At 51.7% G+C, this 19,367-nt stretch overlaps 1 protein-coding gene across 1 annotated transcript; it reads right to left on the bottom strand.

The window, feature by feature from the left end:
- Positions 1-398: 398 nt before the first annotated feature.
- PTGES (prostaglandin E synthase) lies at positions 399-11,951 on the bottom strand. The gene is made up of 3 exons (XM_005908785.3): positions 11,682-11,951; positions 8,035-8,117; positions 399-1,035 (listed from the first exon to the last, which is right to left on the bottom strand). The coding sequence occupies exons 1-3, from the start codon at positions 11,808-11,810 to the stop codon at positions 786-788; spliced, it is 462 nt and encodes a 153-aa protein (XP_005908847.2). The 5' UTR covers positions 11,811-11,951; the 3' UTR covers positions 399-785.
- Positions 11,952-19,367: the final 7,416 nt, after the last annotated feature.

The raw sequence follows: 19,367 nt of genomic DNA, 5'->3' as shown, positions 1-19,367 counted from the left end.
GGTCCTTCAAAGCCCATCATTCTTGATTGACAGCGCTTTGGAGCAACTAAAGCCTCAGGAAGAGAAGGCCAGCCTTCCTGGTGGGCCCTCCCAATCAGCACCTATGCCAAGGAGAGAAACGTACAGCCAAGGAATGTGGCCGGAACACAGGGAAGTGTCAGCACAGCACGAAGGCACACAGATCAGATCAGATCAGTCGTGTCCGACTCTTTGCCCCACCCCCAACCACTCAACTCCCATCCTGAGGGAAATTCACACCCTGCCTGTCCCGGGCCCTTCGGGAGAGAGAACTGGCAATGGTGCCCAGACCCCACCATCACTGGGACTCTCAAGGGAGCTTTCCAAAAATGCAGATGCCCAGGCTCCCCTCTCGACCAGCTGAACCAGAATCTCTGCGGTGGAAGTGAGAAGTCCTCATTTATTACATCCCTGGATTCAGAAGGTCGTTAGGTTCCAAAACTGGAATTGAGTCTCTGTTTGCTTTTCCCAGCATTGGGGAGGAAGAGGGAGGGAGGGAGGGAGGGAGTTTTTACAGTGGAAGAATTTTCTATCGATCGTGACGGTCCGTCTCTTAACAGTTCCAAATCAGCCGCTTCACCCAGGAATCCAAGGGACACACGGGGAAACACACACAGGCCCCCTGGGCCCAAGATCACGTGCTCAGCCAGTTGCCAGGAACCTGGCCCCAGGGCCTGTCACAATCTCAAAGGGCCATCGGTCCCCCAGGTTCAGCCCCACTGGCTCGTGGCCAGCGGTCTGGCGGCCGAGGTGGCGTCCACGGCTGGTCACAGGTGGCGGGCTGCCTCCCAGACAATCTGCAGGGCCATGGAGGCGCAGGGGAGCTGGGCCAGGGTGTAGGCCAGGGAGCGGGTGGGCGCCCGCAGTTTCCCCAGGTATGCCACGGTGTGTACCATACGGCCCAGGAAGAAGACCAGGAAGTGCATCCGGGCGACGAAGGGGTTCGGTCCGAGGAAAGAGTAGACAAAGCCCAGGAACAGGAAGGGGTAGATGGTCTCCATGTCGTTCCGGTGGGCTCTGAGAAGGCAAAGGGGTGCAGTCAGCCAGGTGTAAGCTTTGAGAATGTCCTGGGTGCTGGGACCCTCTGCCCTCAAAGGCCCTGCGCCTCCGGGGATCATCTCTGGCAACCAGACTGACGTCCATCGCGGCCGGGCAAAGAGGTAACCCAGAGGCAGAGGGGGCCGTGACTCCAAGCTGGTGCCTGCGAACAGCTCAGGAAGCGAAGCCCTGTTAATGGCCTGGGAGCCACGAAGGGCTGCCGCTTGGGTTCTGCTACCAAGCCCCAGGGCCCGCCAGGACCCAGCACCTGCCATGGTCTCCCCCATCCTCCCCTCTGGCCTTGGACACCAGCAAGGAAAAGTGGGGCTCAGTGGGGTTGCGTGAAAGCTGGGGCAGGGCCTAGGTCTGCCTCCAGCCCCTGATCATTTTTTTTTTTCAATTTTGGCTGTACCACGTGGCTTATGGGATCTCAGTTCCCTGACCAGGAATTGAACCCAGGACACAGTGGTGAAAGTGCTGAATCCTAACCCCTAGACTACCAGGGAACTCCCCAGCCCATGCTGGGTACCTCCCCAAGGCAGGGCTTTTCTGAGGCCGCTTCCTTCTGAATGCAGGTTCCTGGACCCTCCCCAGTAGGACGGGCTAAGAGCACACGTCTGACATCCACGCCTGGCTCTGTCTTCTTCTGCTCCTAAGTCTAAGCAAACCCTTCCTCCTCTCAGGGATTCAGGAATAACAGTAACAACTTCCACTCACGGAGCCAGCCAATCGCTGGGCAGTAGTGATGCTGTTTCCTCTGTGCTACCCTGCTTCTTTCTTTCTTTAAAATGATCAAGTGTGTGTATATGTGCGGTGATGGGAGTGAGCGTGGGGGTGGCTGTGTATAACCCGGCCAAAAAAATGACCAACAAAGAAAACTCATCCACTTCTGCTAAGAGTTGGTTTACATTTTCCATGACTCCTGCTAATGGGCAGCTTCCTCTGCGGAGGGAGGTCGAGTCCCATAAATTAGAGACTGAGCAAGAGACCGAAGCCAGAGATGGCATGTTGGAGGCCAGATAAACAGGAACACAGTGCCCGAGCCATAACCTCCCCTGAGGAAAGGCCACATGTGTGAGGCATGGAGATGCTGCTGGAAGCGAAGCCCCTTCTTCAAGCCTTTCAGCGGGAAGGTTTCACCAAGGTTGCACCAGCAAGCCAGGCCCAGCCCAACAGCCCCTAAGTGGGGACCTGCTGTGGTCCTGCTCTTTCGTCCCACTCTTGCAAGGAGAGTCTCAGCCAAGGGCTATGGTATGTGGATGCTCGGAATTGGGCAGGGTGGGAAAGAGCAGCACTCTGCAACCCAGGGCTACAGGGGTCTCTGCACCCACTAGGGTGGGTGTGGTCAGGGAAAGAGACATTTTGGTAAAGCCTGAAAAATGAGGGGCCATCTGTGCAGGAATGAACTCTCCAGGGAGAAGGATGGGCATGTGCAAAGGCCCTGAGGTGGGAATGGTCAGAGTGTGTTCAAGGCTTAGTAAGTGAGCATTCCACACGTGTCTGGAATGCGGTCATAAGAGGGAGTGAGGCAGGATCAAGATAAGTGGGGGAGAAAGCCCTCAGGAAGCAGGGTAAAGGGTCTGGAATTCAATCTGGATGTACAAAAGCTCCCATAAACCCATCAGGGCCTGGATCTTTCTTAGGTCAAACTTGGGACACAGCAGTTGGAGTCTCTGTCCCCATATCCTGGACCAAACAAGAGTCTTCCTTCTCCTTATCTCACAGAGCCCGACCTTGGAATCCAGCCCCAGGGAGCACAAGTCTATAGCAGGGCCGGTCTCACCAGCTGGGGGAAATACTGCTGGATGCCCAGGTGAAAGAAGCCGGCTGGGTCTTGGCTTCAGGGACAAAGTGGGAGGGAAACTGAGGATGGGGGCCACTCCAGTTCCTTAATCAATCGAGCAAGTCCCTTATGTTATCTGGGAAGAGGCAGCAACTGTGGCTCTAAAATCATCCCATGCTATGGAGAAAGAGCTGTGTAACAGCAACCTCCCTACACACACCTCAGAGAACCTATTTCATGTGAAGTCTGTATGTCCCAGAATATGGTCTGCCTCCCACAGGTGACTCACGAAATGGTGCCAGCCGGGAGTATTTTTGTCATCCTGGACGTTTCTGGGAAAGTTTCAGGAAAAGCATAACTAGCATGTGATACCCATTCATTCAGACACTTCTCCTTAAAAGAGGTATTTACACTTTAAGAGTGAGTCACTTCTCAGAAAGCTGTTGAGAGGATCCTTGGCCAAACCCCAAGCACAGGTGAGAAAACAAAATCAGGGGACACAGGGTGGGGAGGAGGCATAAGGATGGGAGGAGCGGCCCCACCTCTTGGCCCCCGCATTCGGGACTAGAGGATTCAGGGGGTCACCTTTGAGGGAGCAGAGGCGTCTGGGAGCTGATAAAGCCCCTCAGCTCTGACCTTCAGCCCCTGGGGTCCCCAGTCTCCCATCCTCCTCCCTCTGGTACAATGAATACCACAGCAGGGCCCTGGCAAAGCCACAAGTGGTAAGGATGGAGGAGACGTGGGGAAATCAGCTGGATGAGGCAAGGTAACTCACGCCCTCCTCCCACCTCAGGATCTGAGCAGAGAGACATGGAGAGAGTCACGTACCAGACAGATGCTTGGGCAAAAACGTGTCATTCCAATAATAACCACTTTTTTTAAGGTGAAGGTCGCTCAAAGCAGTTTCCTGCTTTGGACTTGCATGGCCTCCTGCAGCATCAGGCCGGCCCCTTCCCCTCACCAGACATCGCAACACTAGCTGTACTTTACTGCATCAGGTGACAGGGGTGGGGAGAGGGCCCTATCCCCCTCTCCGCCCTGCCCCGCCCCTCCTGGGCAGGGACGGCAGCTGGCAGCCAGCCAGCCAGCTCTCTCCTTTTATGTCAGGCCCGCTCTCTATCCACACAGATGATTTCTTAGAAGTCAGGTTTGATACAAGGTAAAGACTGCTTAGTTTTAAAGGCAGGTATAAAATAGAGTTAAACTGCATTCTTGCAAGGAGGGCAGAGCCCATATCTGACAGCCTGGGCTCAATGGCAGCTTAGCCATCATGAGCGATGTGGCCTTGGCAGACCAGCTTCCTCCTCTATAGCTACTACAGTGGGTTGCCATGCCCTCCTCCAGGAGATCTTCCCAACCCAGGGATCCAACCCAGGTCTCCCACACTGCAGGTGGATTCTTTACCATCTGAGCCACCAGGGAAGCCCAAGAATACTGGAGTGGGTAGCCTGTCCCTTCTCCAGGGGATCTTCCTGACCCAGGGATCGAACCCAGGTCTCCTGCATTGCAGGCAGCTTCTCTACTATCTGAGCCACCAGGGAAGCTCAAGAATACTGGAGTGGGTAGCCTATCCCTTCTCCAGGGGATCTTCCTGACCCAGGGATCGAACCCAGGTCTCCTGCATTGCAGGCAGCTTCTCTACTATCTGAGCCACCAGGGAAGCTCAAGAATACTGGAGTGGGTAGCCTATCCCTTCTGCAGGGGGAGCTTCCCGACCCAGGAAACAAACTGGACTCTCCTGCATTGCTGGTGGATTCTTTACCAGCTCAGCTACCAGGAAAACTGGAGAAACTTAATAGGGAATCACTAAAAGGATGAGCCTGGGTTTCAAAACTTTCCTTGAAATCTGTTTTCCGACTTCCCCCAGAGTGGGGTTCACGTTTGGGCTCCAGCCTACACTCACCCACAAGGCAGATCTGTGCTCTAAGAACCAGGGCCTAAGTGTTTTCCTGTTTGTGTAGAAGGTGGCCCTGGCTGCACTAAAACCCTGGTCTAATATTTAACCCACATTTGCTTCCAGGGCATCTCCCATCAGGTTCCAGCCAGTTCTCCAGTAGCAGATGGCAGGATGTGTGGTTCTCTGTACCCTTGAGGTTTCATGATGCTTTGTGAAGTCAGGAGGAGGAGCCCTGGGGGCCCAGGAGCCCCTGGGTCTGGCATAGTAAGTCTCAGTAAATACCAGTCCATGGAAGGTCCCCAATAAACACTCACAGAATTATAAAAAGCATTATTAGATAAGAGGTGCTCAAAAAGTGCTGAACTGACTTTCAGCCATTTGAGCATTCGAAAAGTAGACAATAGGGGCTTCTCTGGTGGCTCAAGTGGTAAAGAATCTACCCGCAATGCAAGAGACACGAGTTTGTTCCCTGGGCCAGGAAGATCCCCTGGAGAAGGAAATGGCAACCTACTCCAGTATTCTTGCCTGGGAAATCCAATGGACAGAGGAGCCTGGTGGGCTACAGTCAGACATGACTTAGTGACTAAACAACAACTGTAGATAAATTAAATTGTGTGTGTGTGTGGGGGGGGTAGGGGGTTGGCGGTGTCTTGGCACCAGGCAGGTGTGTGGTCTCTCCCTGGCATGGTTACAGCCAGTAGAAATAAAGCACTCCAGAACCTGTGTAACTACTCCTGTGCCACAAGTAAGCTTGGCTACGCAGAACTCTCACACCCTGGGAGAAGACAAACACTCCTCTGGGTGGATGTTCTGAGCTGGCTCGGGGTATACACAGTCTTGGCAGCCTGCTGTCCCTGCTACTAATCACTCCCTCCCCCATAACCAGGTGGCGTGAGGGTCACATATGGATTATCGTGATGGGTCAGGCTTTTGTTCACCGAAGTACAACTAGTGCTTAGCACAGTACGTAATACTTAGGAAGTGAAGTGAAAGTCTCTCAGTCGTGTCTAACTCATTGTGACCCCATGGACTATACAGCCCATGGAATTCTCCAGGCCAGAATACTGGAGTGGGTAGCCTTTCCCTTCTCCAGGGGGTCTTCCCAACCCAGAGCTCCAACTCAGGTCTCCCAAATTGTGGGCAGATTCTGTACCAGCTGAGCTACCAAGGAAGCCCCCGACGCTTAGGAAGTGCTCATTAAATGTGGAATGAACAAACAGATGGACGGAACTCATATGAAGGACTGTATCTATAGTTACGTTGTTGTTGTCACTAAGTTGTATCCAACTCTTTTATCCAACTCTTCTGCGACCCAGCGGACTGCAGCCCCTCCAGGGTCCTCAGTCCGTGGGATTTTCCAGGCAAGAATACTGGAGTGGGTTGCCATTTCCTTCTCCAGGGGATCTTCCCAGCCCAGGGACTGAACTCATGTCTCCTGCATTGCAGGTGGATTCTTTACCACTGAGCCACCAGGGAAGCCCGTAGTTACATTAGAAAGGGTGAAATAGCAATGAATCTCACTTTCTATATTATGCATTTCTGTAACTTAAAAAAAAACGCAAGTACACGTGTCATTTTCAATGGCCAAGAAAAGTGTAAGGAAAAACCCCACTGACTTTCTTTCAGTAAAAGAATCTCTACTATTTTTACTGCTTTGTCCCACCCATTTCTGCCTGTGACTCATGGGAACGTGATAAGAACCATGTGAGGGTTTGTCTCCGTCTCCCTCCTGTCTAAGCTGCCCATCCTTCCCATCCCCATTCCACTCCACTGACAATCCCCATCCCTGGGGAGGGCCTCCTCCTGGTTCTCCAGCCTGTTGGTGTAAAACAGCAGAGGAAACTGCCAAAATACCCACTGAGACCAGCGATGTGAAATTAACACCTGATGGAATTTTACACAGCCCCTTTCTTTTCTTGGCTGCACCATGAGGCTGGTGGGATCTCAGCTCCCTGACCAGGAATTGAACCCAGCCCACAGCAGTGAAACCACTAAGTCCTAACCATTAGACCACCAGGGAACTCCCTACACAGCTCTTTTTTAAGAATCACTTTTTGAGTAGTATCTACTGACATGGAAAGTGTTCATGAAGTAACGTTATCTGAAAAAACGCAGAACCCCAAATTAGGTGTACAGTGCATACCTTATGCTATGGAAAATACTTAGACAGATGGCAAAGAGGAGATAGAAGAACATGTCAACAATGACTGGAATCGTGAGTGGTTTTCCCCCTTATCCTCTACACGTTTTCACTATTCCCAAACTACAATGAATAGTTCTGATCTCTGTAAGAAAAAACTATTTTGGATTGACTGGGGAAAGCTAAGCCTACGAAAAGATGTTCATCTTCACTAGGAAATGCAGAGTAAAGGGGCTTCCCTGGTGGTCCTGTGGTTAGCCACAACTAGAGAAAGCCCACGAGCAGCAACAAAGACCCAGCGCAGCCAAAAAAGAAAGGCAGGGAGAAAAAAACGCAACGTAAAAGTGAAAGGGGACGTGCATTTTCACCCATCACGTTGACAGGGATCCAGCCAAAGATGGATCCACTGAGTTGGCAGCAGCATAGAGACACATGTCACACACCAGTGGTGGGAGTGGATTTAGGTACCATTAGACAGTATTTCTTACCATTTGATTGCATCCTGCAGGTCTGTTCACATGTACACACTAAGGCAAAGGAAAGAAGTTTGGATGCGCTCTGTTCATAACAGAGAAAGACTTAGCCTAAATGCCATCAGAGGGGAAGAGGTTGGATCAACTACAGACCATCCATTCAACAGAGAAATGGCATAAATACTATGGCACCGATGTAATGAACGAAGCCCCTATATAGGCTGATATGAAACAATTTCTGTTGTTACATTAAAAAAAACCCACCGTATAAATAAATGGGTAAAGGGTGACCCTTTGGGGATACAGAGGAAAAAGCACAGCATGTGTGTTGTAAATGCAGGAGAAGTTTCTCCAAGAAGATGCATAAGACACCAGTAACACCATGAGTCCCTGGAGAGCAGATTCTTCAGGTCAGAGCTTACACACAGACTGAATGAATTCGCACTGAATAACCTTTTCTAACTCTGCCATCCTGAGCCATGAGGACGTACTACAATACTTTCCCTAACTTTTCTTTTCTTAACTAATACTTAACTAGAAATGAAATCAATGAATAAATGAAGACTGTTTAAGAGGATTCAGAAGGCAGAAGATCTTGGCCCCTGGGTATCCTCCAAGCGCCCCATGTTCAGAAGAGGGTCTGAAAGGGCAGGCTGTGATCTCGCCAAGTGCCAAGGGTACTTGCCTGAGGCAGCGTTCCACATCTGGGTCGTTCCGGCAATACTGGAGGCCTCCATGTCTCTGAGCATCCTCGGGGTTGGCAAAAGCCTGGAATACATCAGCTGAGAATTACTGTTCATGAGATGGACGGCCCAGTGGACTAGGTCTGTGGCGATGCAGTCACATACATGTCCATTCAGCAGTGTCCGTGAGCTCCTACTGTGTGCTGAGCGCTGGCGACTCATCATGAACAAGGCTGCTATGAACTAAATGCTCGTGTCGCTGCAGATTTCCTGTGTTAAAACCTAACTCCTGGTGTGATGGTGTTGAGAGGTGAGGCCTTTGGGAGGTGATGAGTTCACGAGGGTGGAGCTCTCTTGAATGAGATCAACATTCATAAAAGAGACTCCAGAGAGCTCCCTTAGCCCTTTGCGGTGTGAGGACACAGCGAAAAGACCACCATCTATGAATCAGGAAGTGGGCCCTCACCAGACACTGAACCTGCCGGTGCCCTGACCTTGGACTTTCCAGTCTCTAAAACTGTGAGAAATAAACTTTTGTTGTTGCTAGGCCACCCAGTCTCTGGTATTTTTTTATATAGCAGCGTGAAAAGAGTGAGAAAAAGGCTCCCTCATCCCTGTTCTTGGGAAGCTCACGGTGTAATGAGGGATTTGCCAATGAACCAGAAAAGATCAGGTGGTCAGAGTAAGGAAAAAGAAGACAGGGTTAGCTTTGAGAATGTTCATGGGAGATCTGGCCAAGTTTGGGAATCAGAGAAGGCTTCTCTGAGGCAGTGACAGTAAAGCTGAGACTTGAAGGATGCAGCAACATTAACCAGAAAATGGGAGGTTATAGAAACAGCATTCAAGGCATCAGGAACAGCATGTGCAAAGGCCCTGGGGTCAGAAGAAGAACATGTGTGAAGGATAAAAAACCAGCATGGCTGGAGCAGTGACAAGCAAGGGACAGAGTTCCGAGATCAAGTTGTAGGGGTCCTAGTGGCATCCTAAAAATTAGGCTTTGAACTGACAGCAGTGAAAGAGACTCCACAGGCCCCATTGAGAAACCCAGCCCCACGGGAACCAACTGCAGGTATCTGAACTTCCCTGGGTCTCAGCTTCCTCGTCTGTGAACTCCAGATCACACTGAGATCACCTACCACACGAACAGCAAGGAAGGTAAGTGGAGATGCCATGGCACGATGCCTGGCACCAGGAGGGAGCTTGAGGAATTGTCACTGCAAAGCAGGGACCCGAAGTTACACTCAGGTCGTTGAAGTCCACGCCTCTCGCTCCTGCTGCACCGTTGCCTGCACGCATGCAGCCAGCCCGCCCCACCAGCCCCTCAGCAGACTCGAATCTCTGCAGCGTGCCTTCTGCATCGCTCATCCAGTGACGGGCCCTGCTGCTTCCAGTATCTGTCCCCACCATGTTAGTCACTCAGTCGTGTCCAACACTTTGCAGCTCCACGGACTGCAGCCCACCAGGCTCCTCTGTCCATGGGATTTCCCAGGCAAGAATACTGGAGTGGGTTGCCATTCCCTTCTCCAGGGGATCTTCGTGACCCAGGGATCAAACCCAGGTCTCCTGCATTGCCAGCAGATTCTTTACCATCTGACCCAGCAGGGGAGCCCCTAGTTTGTCCCCAAGTGCTTGCTTTTTTTCTCCCCATCCTGTCCGATGGGTCTGGCCCTCTTCACCCTGGAGATGAATGCAGTGTCTGTCATGATCAAGAGCCCCCCCAACAGGAATTCCTCTTTGCTGGCCCTTAAGTCACAGAATCACTGATTCTGATGGCCCTGCATGCAGTCTGTGGGCCTGTGACACCTTTCACGGGGTCTTGGCATTCAGTGGGCACCTGTCCTAGGTGCCCACAGTCCACGAGGCTGCTCACCCCTGAAGACAGCATGGATACACGTTGGCCAGGCCAGGAGCCACGGCAGTGCAGGCATTGGAAGCAGAAGCACTGCCTCCAGCAGGGACCAGGGAGCAGGGTGGGCAGGCCTTGGGATGTACTGCCCTCCAGGAGACCTAGGTCCGGTCATGTTAATTCCAATTGTTAATAAGTAATGAAGACTAACAATGGTGGGGGCATTTGCTCAGTGCCAGGTGCTGAACTCTCCTGGTACTGTGTGACTACCCTGAAGTTTACAAATGAGGAAATCAAGCTCTCAGACTTGCCCACGGTCCCCAGGCTAATGGGTGGAGGAGCCAGAGCATCCCCGAGTCACCTCCCCACGGGGTAGTTCCCCCAGCTCCTCCCTGGCTACCTGAACACAGGGAGCAGGAATGAGAGGGAAATTCACAGGGTTGGGAGAACCCGGGAACAGCCCAGAATGGAGGTTTCCTTCTGCCACACCCTACTGACCCGACAGAAAGGCACCCCAACAGGTTTGACTCTTCCTTCCCTAATCCACGTGAAAAGAAAGCTCTGTGTGCAGCATGGCCCTGGGATAATGCCATCCCCTCATGGCAGGGTGTGGGCTCCGGAGCTGGGCACCTGGATCCAAACCCTGCCATCACAGGCAACGTCATCGGTCAGAGCCCACGTTTCTGGTGTGGGTCAGAAGTTGAATACCGCCCCCTCCTCCCCACCAGGATGGGGATTAACGCTCACTCCAAGAAGGACCCAGTTAGTCTGTGAGAAAGACTCCGTGAGGCTTTCCCAGCGTATGGGGTGGGTACAGGGCAGGGAGAGGTCAGGATGACCAGTGTGTCTCTCTCTGCTCCAGGAGTTTCTTCACCTGGGAAGCTGACCTGCCTTGTGTCCCGTCTGTACCTCTTGAGACTCGGGGCTGAGCAAGACCACCCCCTCTCCACCGTCCACCTTCAGGACGATGTCCGATCCAGCCTCGACTTGCCTTTGAGCTGGGCAAAGGGGCAGGGCCGGGGACATCTCCTCTCTGAAATATCTGGTGGATAATCAACTATCCCTCGCGGCGCTCAGGATGGCTGGCGAACTTGGCCGGAAGGTTTCCGCGGGCTCTGGCCTCCCGCCCAGTGGCTCCTCGAGCCCCGCCTCACCCCACACCCGCTCAGATCTTGGCGTCAATCTTTATTGTTGTTTTGGCTCCGGGACTCAGATCGGTGGGGGAAATTCCTCTCGAACTCCGGGGGACCCTGGCCCGAGATCCGCCGTGCGAAGGCTGCGGTGGGTTTGGGAGCGACCTCGCCGGGGGCCAGTCGGGAATTTCCACTGAAAGGTTTCTCGGGGCTCCTGTTGGGTCGGTTTCCATCCCACCCATATATCAGCTCTCTGGTGCGGGAAACCGCCGGGTCAGAGGGAGGCTGAGCCCCCCTGCAAACTCAAGTGGGACTTGGGAATCTGGCTGTGCCGAGAACTTACCTGGGACACAGCAAGCGGGTAAAACGCTTTTAAAACACCAGGCCGATGCTCGCTTAGGCGGCGCCAATACTGAGACGGGCGCGCTACCAAGGTGAGCACGGCCCCTGCGCAAGGAGAACGTGCAAATTCGAATGAAAACAAAACAACCAGGGGACCAGGACGTGCGGGCCACAGAGGAGCCATCCCACAGGGCTGGGAGGGGCAGGTCGTTCCCAGCCCGCTCCCGCACACTCCGGGGGCCGGGTCCCCGACTCCAGCCTTCCCGGCGGCTGCGGGAGACGTGAGCGCACGCACGCAGGACTGGGGGTCCCCGAGAGAAGCACCTACCTTCTTCCGCAGCCTCACTTGGCCGGTGATGACGGCCACCACGTACATTTTGATGACCAGCAGCGCGCTGCAGAGCAGGAAGGCGGGGAGCACCTGGCCGTTCATCAGCTCCAGGCCGGAGGGCGGCATCTCGGTGGCGGCGGCGGCGGCGGCGGCGGCGGCGGCGGCTAGGGAAAGAGAGCTCGGCGCGTGTGTCTCCTGGAGCAAGGAGGGGAGGGGAGAGGAGAGCGCAGGGAGGCTTGTCTGTACTCTGCACCCGCCCACTCCCAGCCAAAGGCTCTTGGGTTTTGGAAGAAGCAGTCACCGTGGGGGGTTTGTGGGTGAGGGGTGTCCCTACTGGGCCTCTAGCCCCGCCCCACCCCTCCAGGGCAAATCCTTAAACGCTTTCTAGTCTGTTTCCTCCATCTAGGAATTGGAGGGTTGTGTGGCCCTTCCTGCCTGCCAGGGGGTGCAACAAAGCCAGGAGCGTGCCCTGACCTCCACGGGGTGGTAGATTCACTAACCCGGGCTTCCCTGAGGGTCACGGCAGGGAGTGGGCTTGAGATCCGAACTCTCTGCTCCCACGTTCAGCCTGGACACTTGAACCACAGCCTAAGGACACTAATATGACTTTGTTGAATAGTGTGCCCCTCCCCACCTCTCCCCACTCCCAATGATGTCCAATCTCCATCCTCAGAGCGGGTGTGTATGTTAGAGAACATGGCCAAGGGGCTTTGCAGGGAGTAAGATAAGGTCCTAAAATGGGGAGATTTTCCTGGATTCTCCGTGAATCCAGTTGAATCAGAAGAGTCCTCCTGTGCTTCCCTGGTGGCTCAGTGGTAAAGAATCCACCTGCCAATGCAAGAGACACGGGTTGGATCCCTCATTCAGGAAGATCCCACATGCTGTGGAGCAACTAAGCCCATGCCCCACAACTACTGAGCCTGTGCTCCAGAGCCTGTGCTCCCCAAGAAGAGAAGCCCACACACTGCAACTAGAGAGGAGCCCCAGCTCGAGAAAAGCCTGCTCAACAGTGAAGACTCAGCACAGCCAAAAATGAAAATAAATCAATAAAAAGAAGTGTCCTCCTAAAAGAGAGGCCATAGAATTAGGGGAGAAAGCTGTGAAGACAGAAGCAGAGGTCAGAGGAGAGAAGATACTCCACTGCTAGCCTCAAAGGTGAAGGGAAGACGAGCCAGAGAACGCAGCCTCTAGGAGCTGGACAAGACTGGGAGAAAAAGTCTCCCCCGGAGCTTCTAGAAGGAACCAGCCTTGTGGATACCGTAACTGTAGCCTACCGAGATTGATTTTGGGCCTTTGGCCTCCAGACTGTGAGATAACACATGTGTGTTGTTTTATGCCACTAAATTTCAGGTAATTTATCACAGGAGCCATAGGAAACTAGCGTACTCTTCTACTGTCTTCTAGTATCATTTTAGTTTTCCAGGAAATTCCCAGGCAAACAGTTTGATTGTTCATTACAGGAACTTCTCAAAAGATCCGTCAGCTCTTCAGTGATGATCAACAGATTGTGAGCCCTTTGAATTTCTTGCTTCAAAATCCTCACCCAGCTGTGTCCTCCCCTCCCCATAGCCCCCTCCCCAGGTGTGCGGTGGGACCTTGGCAAAGGCAGTGATCTTGTCACTGTAGTTTTACCAATGTGGCTTGCTTTGCTAGGGGGCTTCTCGATGACTCAGCAGGTGAAGAATCTGCCTGCAGTGCAGGAGACACAGCAGACTTGGGTTTGATCCCTGGATCGGGAAGATCCCTGGAGGAGGAAATGGCAACACACTCCAATATTCTTGCCTGAAAAATACCATGGACAGAAGAGCCCTGCGGGCTACATAGTCCATTGCATCACAAAGAGTTGGACATGCCTAAGCACCAGCATGAGACCCTGGGGAAGTGCGGAAGATGGAAAAGTTAGTTTCTGGCGCCCATTCTGACCTTGGACCTGCCCGGAAGGACAGCAGTGTCAGTCTGGTTACCCTAAAACTGGGTTCCCCCTTGGTGGGTGTTGAGTCAAAAGACATACCGAGCCAAAGATCAGGAGAAGGAAGGATTTACTTCTTGCAGCAAGTAAGAAGAACACTGGGTATCTTTCTGCAATCAGTGTCTCCCCAGCAGCACAACTGGGGAAGTTTTAAGCTGAGGGTATATGCGTATTCATAGAGTGACTTGAGCAGAGGACAATTCATCAGAGAATCATGGCAAAGGTTGACAGAGTCCAAGCTTTGAAAGTGAAAGTGAAGTTGCTCAGCCGTGTCCAACTCTTTGTGACCCCATGGACTGTAGCCTACCAGGCTCCTCCATCCATGGGATTTTCCAGGCAAGAATACTGGAGTGGGTTGCCATTTCCTTCTCCAGGAGATCTTCCCGACCCAGAGTTTGAACCCAGGTCTTGAGCATTGTAGGCAGACACTTTACCGTCTGAGCCACCAGGGAAGTCCAAGCTTTCAGTTCAGTTCAGTTCAGTCGCTCAGTCGTGTCCAACTCTTTGTGACCCCATGAATTGCAGCACGCCAGGCCTCCCTGTCCATCACCAACTCCCGGAGTTTACCCAAACTCATATCCATTGAGTCGGTGATGCCATCCAGCCATCTCATCCTCTGTCATCCCCTTCTCCTCTGCCCCCAATCCCTCCCAGCATCAGAGTCTTTTCCAATGAGTCAACTCTTCACTTGAGGTGGCCAAAGTATTGGAGTTTCAGCTTCAGTATCAGTCCTTTCAATGAACACCCAGGACTGATCTCCTGTAGAATGGACTGGTTGGATCTCCTTGCAGTCCAAGGGACTCTCAAGAGTCTTCTCCAACACTACAGTTCAAAAGCATCAATTCTTCGGCGCTCAGCTTTCTTCACAGTCCAACTCTCACATGCATACATGACCACTGGAAAAACCATAGCCTTGACTAGACGGACCTTTGTTGGCAAAGTAATGTCTCTGCTTTTGAATATGCTATCTAGGTTGGTCATAACTTTCCTTCCAAGGAGTAAGCATCTTTTAATTTCATGGCTGCAGTCACCAGCTGCAGTGATTTTGGAGCCCCAAAAAATAAAGCCTGACACTGTTTCCATTGTTTCCCCATCTATTTCCCATGAAGTGGTGGGACCGGATGCCGTGATCTTAGTTTTCTGAATATTGAGCTTTAAACCAACTTTTTCACTCTCCTCTTTCACCTTCATCAAGAGGCTTTTTAGTTCCTCTTCACTTTCTGCCATAAGGGTGGTGTCATCTGCATATCTGAGGTTATTGATATTTCTCCTGGCAATCTTGATTCCAGCTTGTGCTTCTTCCAGCCCAGCGTTTCTCATGATGTACTCTGCATTTAAGTTAAATAAGCAGGGTGAAAATATACAGCCTTGACGTACTCCTTTTCCTATTTGGAACCAGTCTGTTGTTCCATGTCCAGTTCTAACTGTTGCTTCCTGACCTGCATATAGGTTTCTCAAGAGACAGGTCAGGTGGTCTGGTATTCCCATCTCTTGAAGAATTTTCCACAGTTTGTTGTGATCCACACAGTCAAAGGCTTTGGCATAGTCAAGAAAGCAGAAATAGATGTTTTCCTGGAACTCTCTTGCTTTTTCAATGATTCAGCGGATGTTGGCAATTTGATCTCTGGTTCCTCTGTTTTTTCTAAAACCAGCTTGAACATCTGGAAGTTCACGGTTCATGTATTGCTGAAGACTGGCTTGGAGCATTACTTTACTAGCATGTGAGATGAGTGCAATTGTGTGGTAGTTTGAGCATTCTTTGGCATTGCCTTTCTTTGGGATTGGAATGAAAACTGACCTTTTCCAGTCCTGTGGCCACTGCTGAGTTTTCCAAATGTGCTGGCATATTGAGTGCAGCACTTTCACACCATCATCTTTCAGGATTTGAAATAGCTCAACTGGAATTCCATCACCTCCACTAGCTTTGTTCATAGTGATGTTTTCTAAGGCCAACTTCACTTCACATTCCAGGATGTCTGGCTCCAGGTGAGTGATCACACCACCGTGATTATCTGGGTAGTTGATTAAAATTCCAAGGCTCAGAAAATGTTATTATCATTCCCCAGGTTTTGGTTGATCTGGGAGCCAAGCATGTAAGGAGGCTTTAAATTCAGAAAAATGCCTAGGAAGGTGCTTCAGGCTAATTTTTATCATGGAAACTTTACATGGGAGTTTTTACAACTCCTCCTGCCTGATAGCAGTTTGTTCTTTGGTTCCCTTAATCTCATTATTACTGGGACCCGTTCAAGGACTAGCACTGTGGCCAGGCTTAGATCACAAAATGGCTTAGGTCAAAATGGCTTCTCTTGTGTCCAAAAAACCATATACGGTTCTTTTCTTCTGGGGACCCCCTACCCTATCTTACAGCCTAGCCTGTACTCCAAAGCAGCAGAGACCAAGGAAAGACTTGAGCAGAGGGCAAAGACGCTGGCCGTGGACTCTGAAGCCAGATTCAGCTGGGCTCGAATCCCAGAGCCAGCCCTCAGTGACAGCTGTGTAGCTTTGGGCAGGCAGCTGCCCTCTCTGAACCCATTTATTCAACTGTAAAATTCAGCCAACAGTCAGTCACTCCCCACAGTAGTTGTGGGAACAAAGAGGAGTTATGTCTGATTATTAAGCACCTGGTACATAATTGACCCTCCATCAGTTGGAGCCTCTGAGCCTTGGTTTCCTCATCAAGATGGGGATAATGATGGCTAGCCAGCAAGGTTCAGAGTCAGACACGACTGAAGTGACTTAGCAGCAGCAGCAGCAGCTAGCAAGGTTGCTGGGAGGGAGACGCTTGGAAAATGCCCACTCTTGCTGCAGGGAACAGTGGGTTGGAGGGGTCGGGGAGGGGAGGGGAGGGGCTGGCTTCTTGTCCATTTATATGTGCCAAGCCTCCCTTTATCTGGACAAAAGATGTGTTTGACACCCATGTCACTGGAGCATGGGGCTGCGGACAGATTGTCCTAGCCTCATGAGATAAATGATAGAACGCAATCAAGGACCATCACAGAAAGCAATGGATGTCCTGAAACATGTTTTATCTCTGACAGGAGACTGGGAGGAACTGTGCTAACTTGCTCCTTGTTGATGTTTTGTCTGAGAACAGAGGCTGCCCACCTCTCTTGCCATCAATTCAGGGAAACCACTGGAGGGGGCTGTCTCCCTCGTCCAAAAGCTCTGTTATAGGGCAGGGGTCTTTCTCTGCACCACCCCTGAACTGTGGGCTGGAGACAGCCAAGGGGGGACCCTCATGTTCATCCCTCCTTGGGCCAAGGGGCCTGCTTGGTCTTCTAAAATAGCTAGGTAGAAACCTCATCAGCAGAGGCAGGGAAAACCAGGGTGGACAAAGATTACCTACTGTTACCTGTAGCCGAAAATAAGAGGGACTTTGTGGGGGAGGCCCTTCTGACCCACGTGTGTGACTTCACGGTAGGAATCTTTTCCTCATCGTCTGCTGACATGAACCAGCTAAGCCAGGGCCCAGTAAGGACAACAAACCCTTCTCTGATCTTCTTTCAAGAATTTCCCTAAAGCCTCCCTCAGTCGGCGGAGCTGCCTGCTGTTGTTTTTGGTGGTGGTGTTAATTTTCTCTGAGCTCCAGTTACATTCTTTGCCTATAAAATGGGATCCGTGCCCCTCCCCCCTCCACTCCTTGCAGGGGGCGTGGTGGGGGGGGCGGTGCTGGGCGGAGAGCAGGAGGTGAGAGTGTGCACCATGGGCCTGGCCCCAAGGCCCCCAAAAATACAGGGGTGAATGCACAAAAATGAGGGCAAGAGAAGGCCCTGAGCCACCCCGGGAAGAGGCCTGCCACCTGGGCTTTGTAAATGTTTGGTCTTGTCCGGGTAGTAGTTCCACAGGTGACTATATACCTAAAAATTCACCACGGTATAGTCAAAATGTGTTACATTGCTGTTTAAAAAGAAAAAAAAAAAAGCTACAAACGTTTCCCCGTCCCAAGTCTAGAGCCCTGAGCAGAGAGCAGCTGCTGTGTGCCAGCCTTCTTCCAGCTCACTCTCCTCGGCATTTCCCGAGGATCAGAGACCAAGTTCTTCCCGCTGTTTCAATTGTCTGTGACTTCAGAAGAGGCTTAGAGAGACGAGGAAGTGGCCCCACCTCAGTTCCTGACCTCGGTCATTATTACTGGGGTTTTCTCCAGCCAGGGATGGGGAAACGCAGTGATTAAAAAAAAAAAAATAGACTGTCTCAGCATCATGCTTTCTCAGAGAAGCAATGTTTGCGAAATGTGGTATGTGGTCAACGGGAGAAGCAAACCTGGATGAGTGAATGCTTTCAGATGGCTCTGCAGCCCCTCCTGGGGCAGAGGCCACCAGGTGGGAACCTTGAGCTCCCCTTGAGATGAGCAATTCAAGGAAGGGCTGTTGCTTTTCATCTGCCAGCTCACCTCTCCTATCTGCCTTCCTCTAGGAAATCACAACCTTCCTTTCATCTCCTTGCACCCCATGGGGTAGCCATGTGACCCAGACCAGCCAATCACAATGTTTTTAGCATTTGGGCACTGAGATTGGTTCAAGCAGAGCCAATCAGAAACGTTCTCTGGGAGTTTATATTCCCACACTGATAAAGAAATCCCTCTAGGCTCCAGGTTTGGGGTTGGGGTGGGGCGGCTGTGGTAGTGGTGGCCTGATGCTTCGTGCAGCCGTTCACTTTCCCACTGTCCCTGCATGGTGCAGGCTGTTATTCTCAAGGAAACAAAGAGGCTCCAATCTCTGACTCATCCAGCCTAGGAGTCTAGGCGTTTCCTTTTTAGCTTCAATAAAACATCACTCAAATCACATCCCTCCTCTGCTCCAAACTCTGCAGTGGTGCCCATCTCACTCAGAATAAACGCCAAAGTTTGAACAACAGCGCATGGCCCTAGCCCATCTGGTCCCCATCTGGTTTTCTATGAACTCCCTTCTTACTCCTTCCTCTCCTCATTCATTCAGTTCGGTCACACTGCCCTCCTTGCTGGTCCTCAAATATAGGCCTGACACTGTCCTTTCTCTGATCCCTCTGCCTGGAATTCTCTCCTCCCAGGCATCCATTGCATTGACAACTCACCTTCAAGTCTTTGCTCAAGTCTCACCTTCCCAATCCCTTTCAATCAGTTTTGAAGCCTGTCTCCACCCCCAGCTTTCCTGATGCCATTTCCCTATCTCCACTTTTTCTTTTCTTAACACATATCACTCAAAGACAGATCAGATAACTTATTTAGTATCCTTACCCAGCAATTCATTCCAGTATTCTTGCCTGGGAAATCCCCTGGACAGAGGAGCCTGGCAAGCTACAGTCCATGGGGTCACCAAAGTGTCAGACACCACTTAGTGACTAAAATGCTCTAATACCTGGCTTTCTTGGGGAGGGGTATCTCTTTTGTTTACTAATGAACCACCAGCATCAGTCCCACGCCTGACATGTAGACACCACTGTTACCTGTTGAACGGAATTGAACTGAAGTAAGGCAATGGCACCCCACTCCAGTACTCTTGCCTGGGAACTCTCATGGACAGAGGAGCCTGGTAGGCTGCAGTCCATGGGGTCCCAAAGAGTCGGACCCGACTGAGCAACTTCACTTTCACTTTTCATTTTCATGCATTAGAGAAGGAAATGGCGACCCACTCCAGTGTTCTTGCCTGGAGAATCCCAGGGATGGCGGAGCCTGGTGGGCTGCCATCTATGGGGTCCCACAGAGTTGGACACAACTGAAGCAACTTAGCACGCATGCA

This window comes from Bos mutus, chromosome 11 (genome assembly GCF_027580195.1).
Source record: "Bos mutus isolate GX-2022 chromosome 11, NWIPB_WYAK_1.1, whole genome shotgun sequence".
In the NCBI taxonomy this organism is placed as follows: Eukaryota; Metazoa; Chordata; class Mammalia; order Artiodactyla; family Bovidae; genus Bos; species Bos mutus.
Note: the sequence above shows the minus strand (reverse complement) of the source record. Positions and strands in the feature narration are given on the sequence as shown.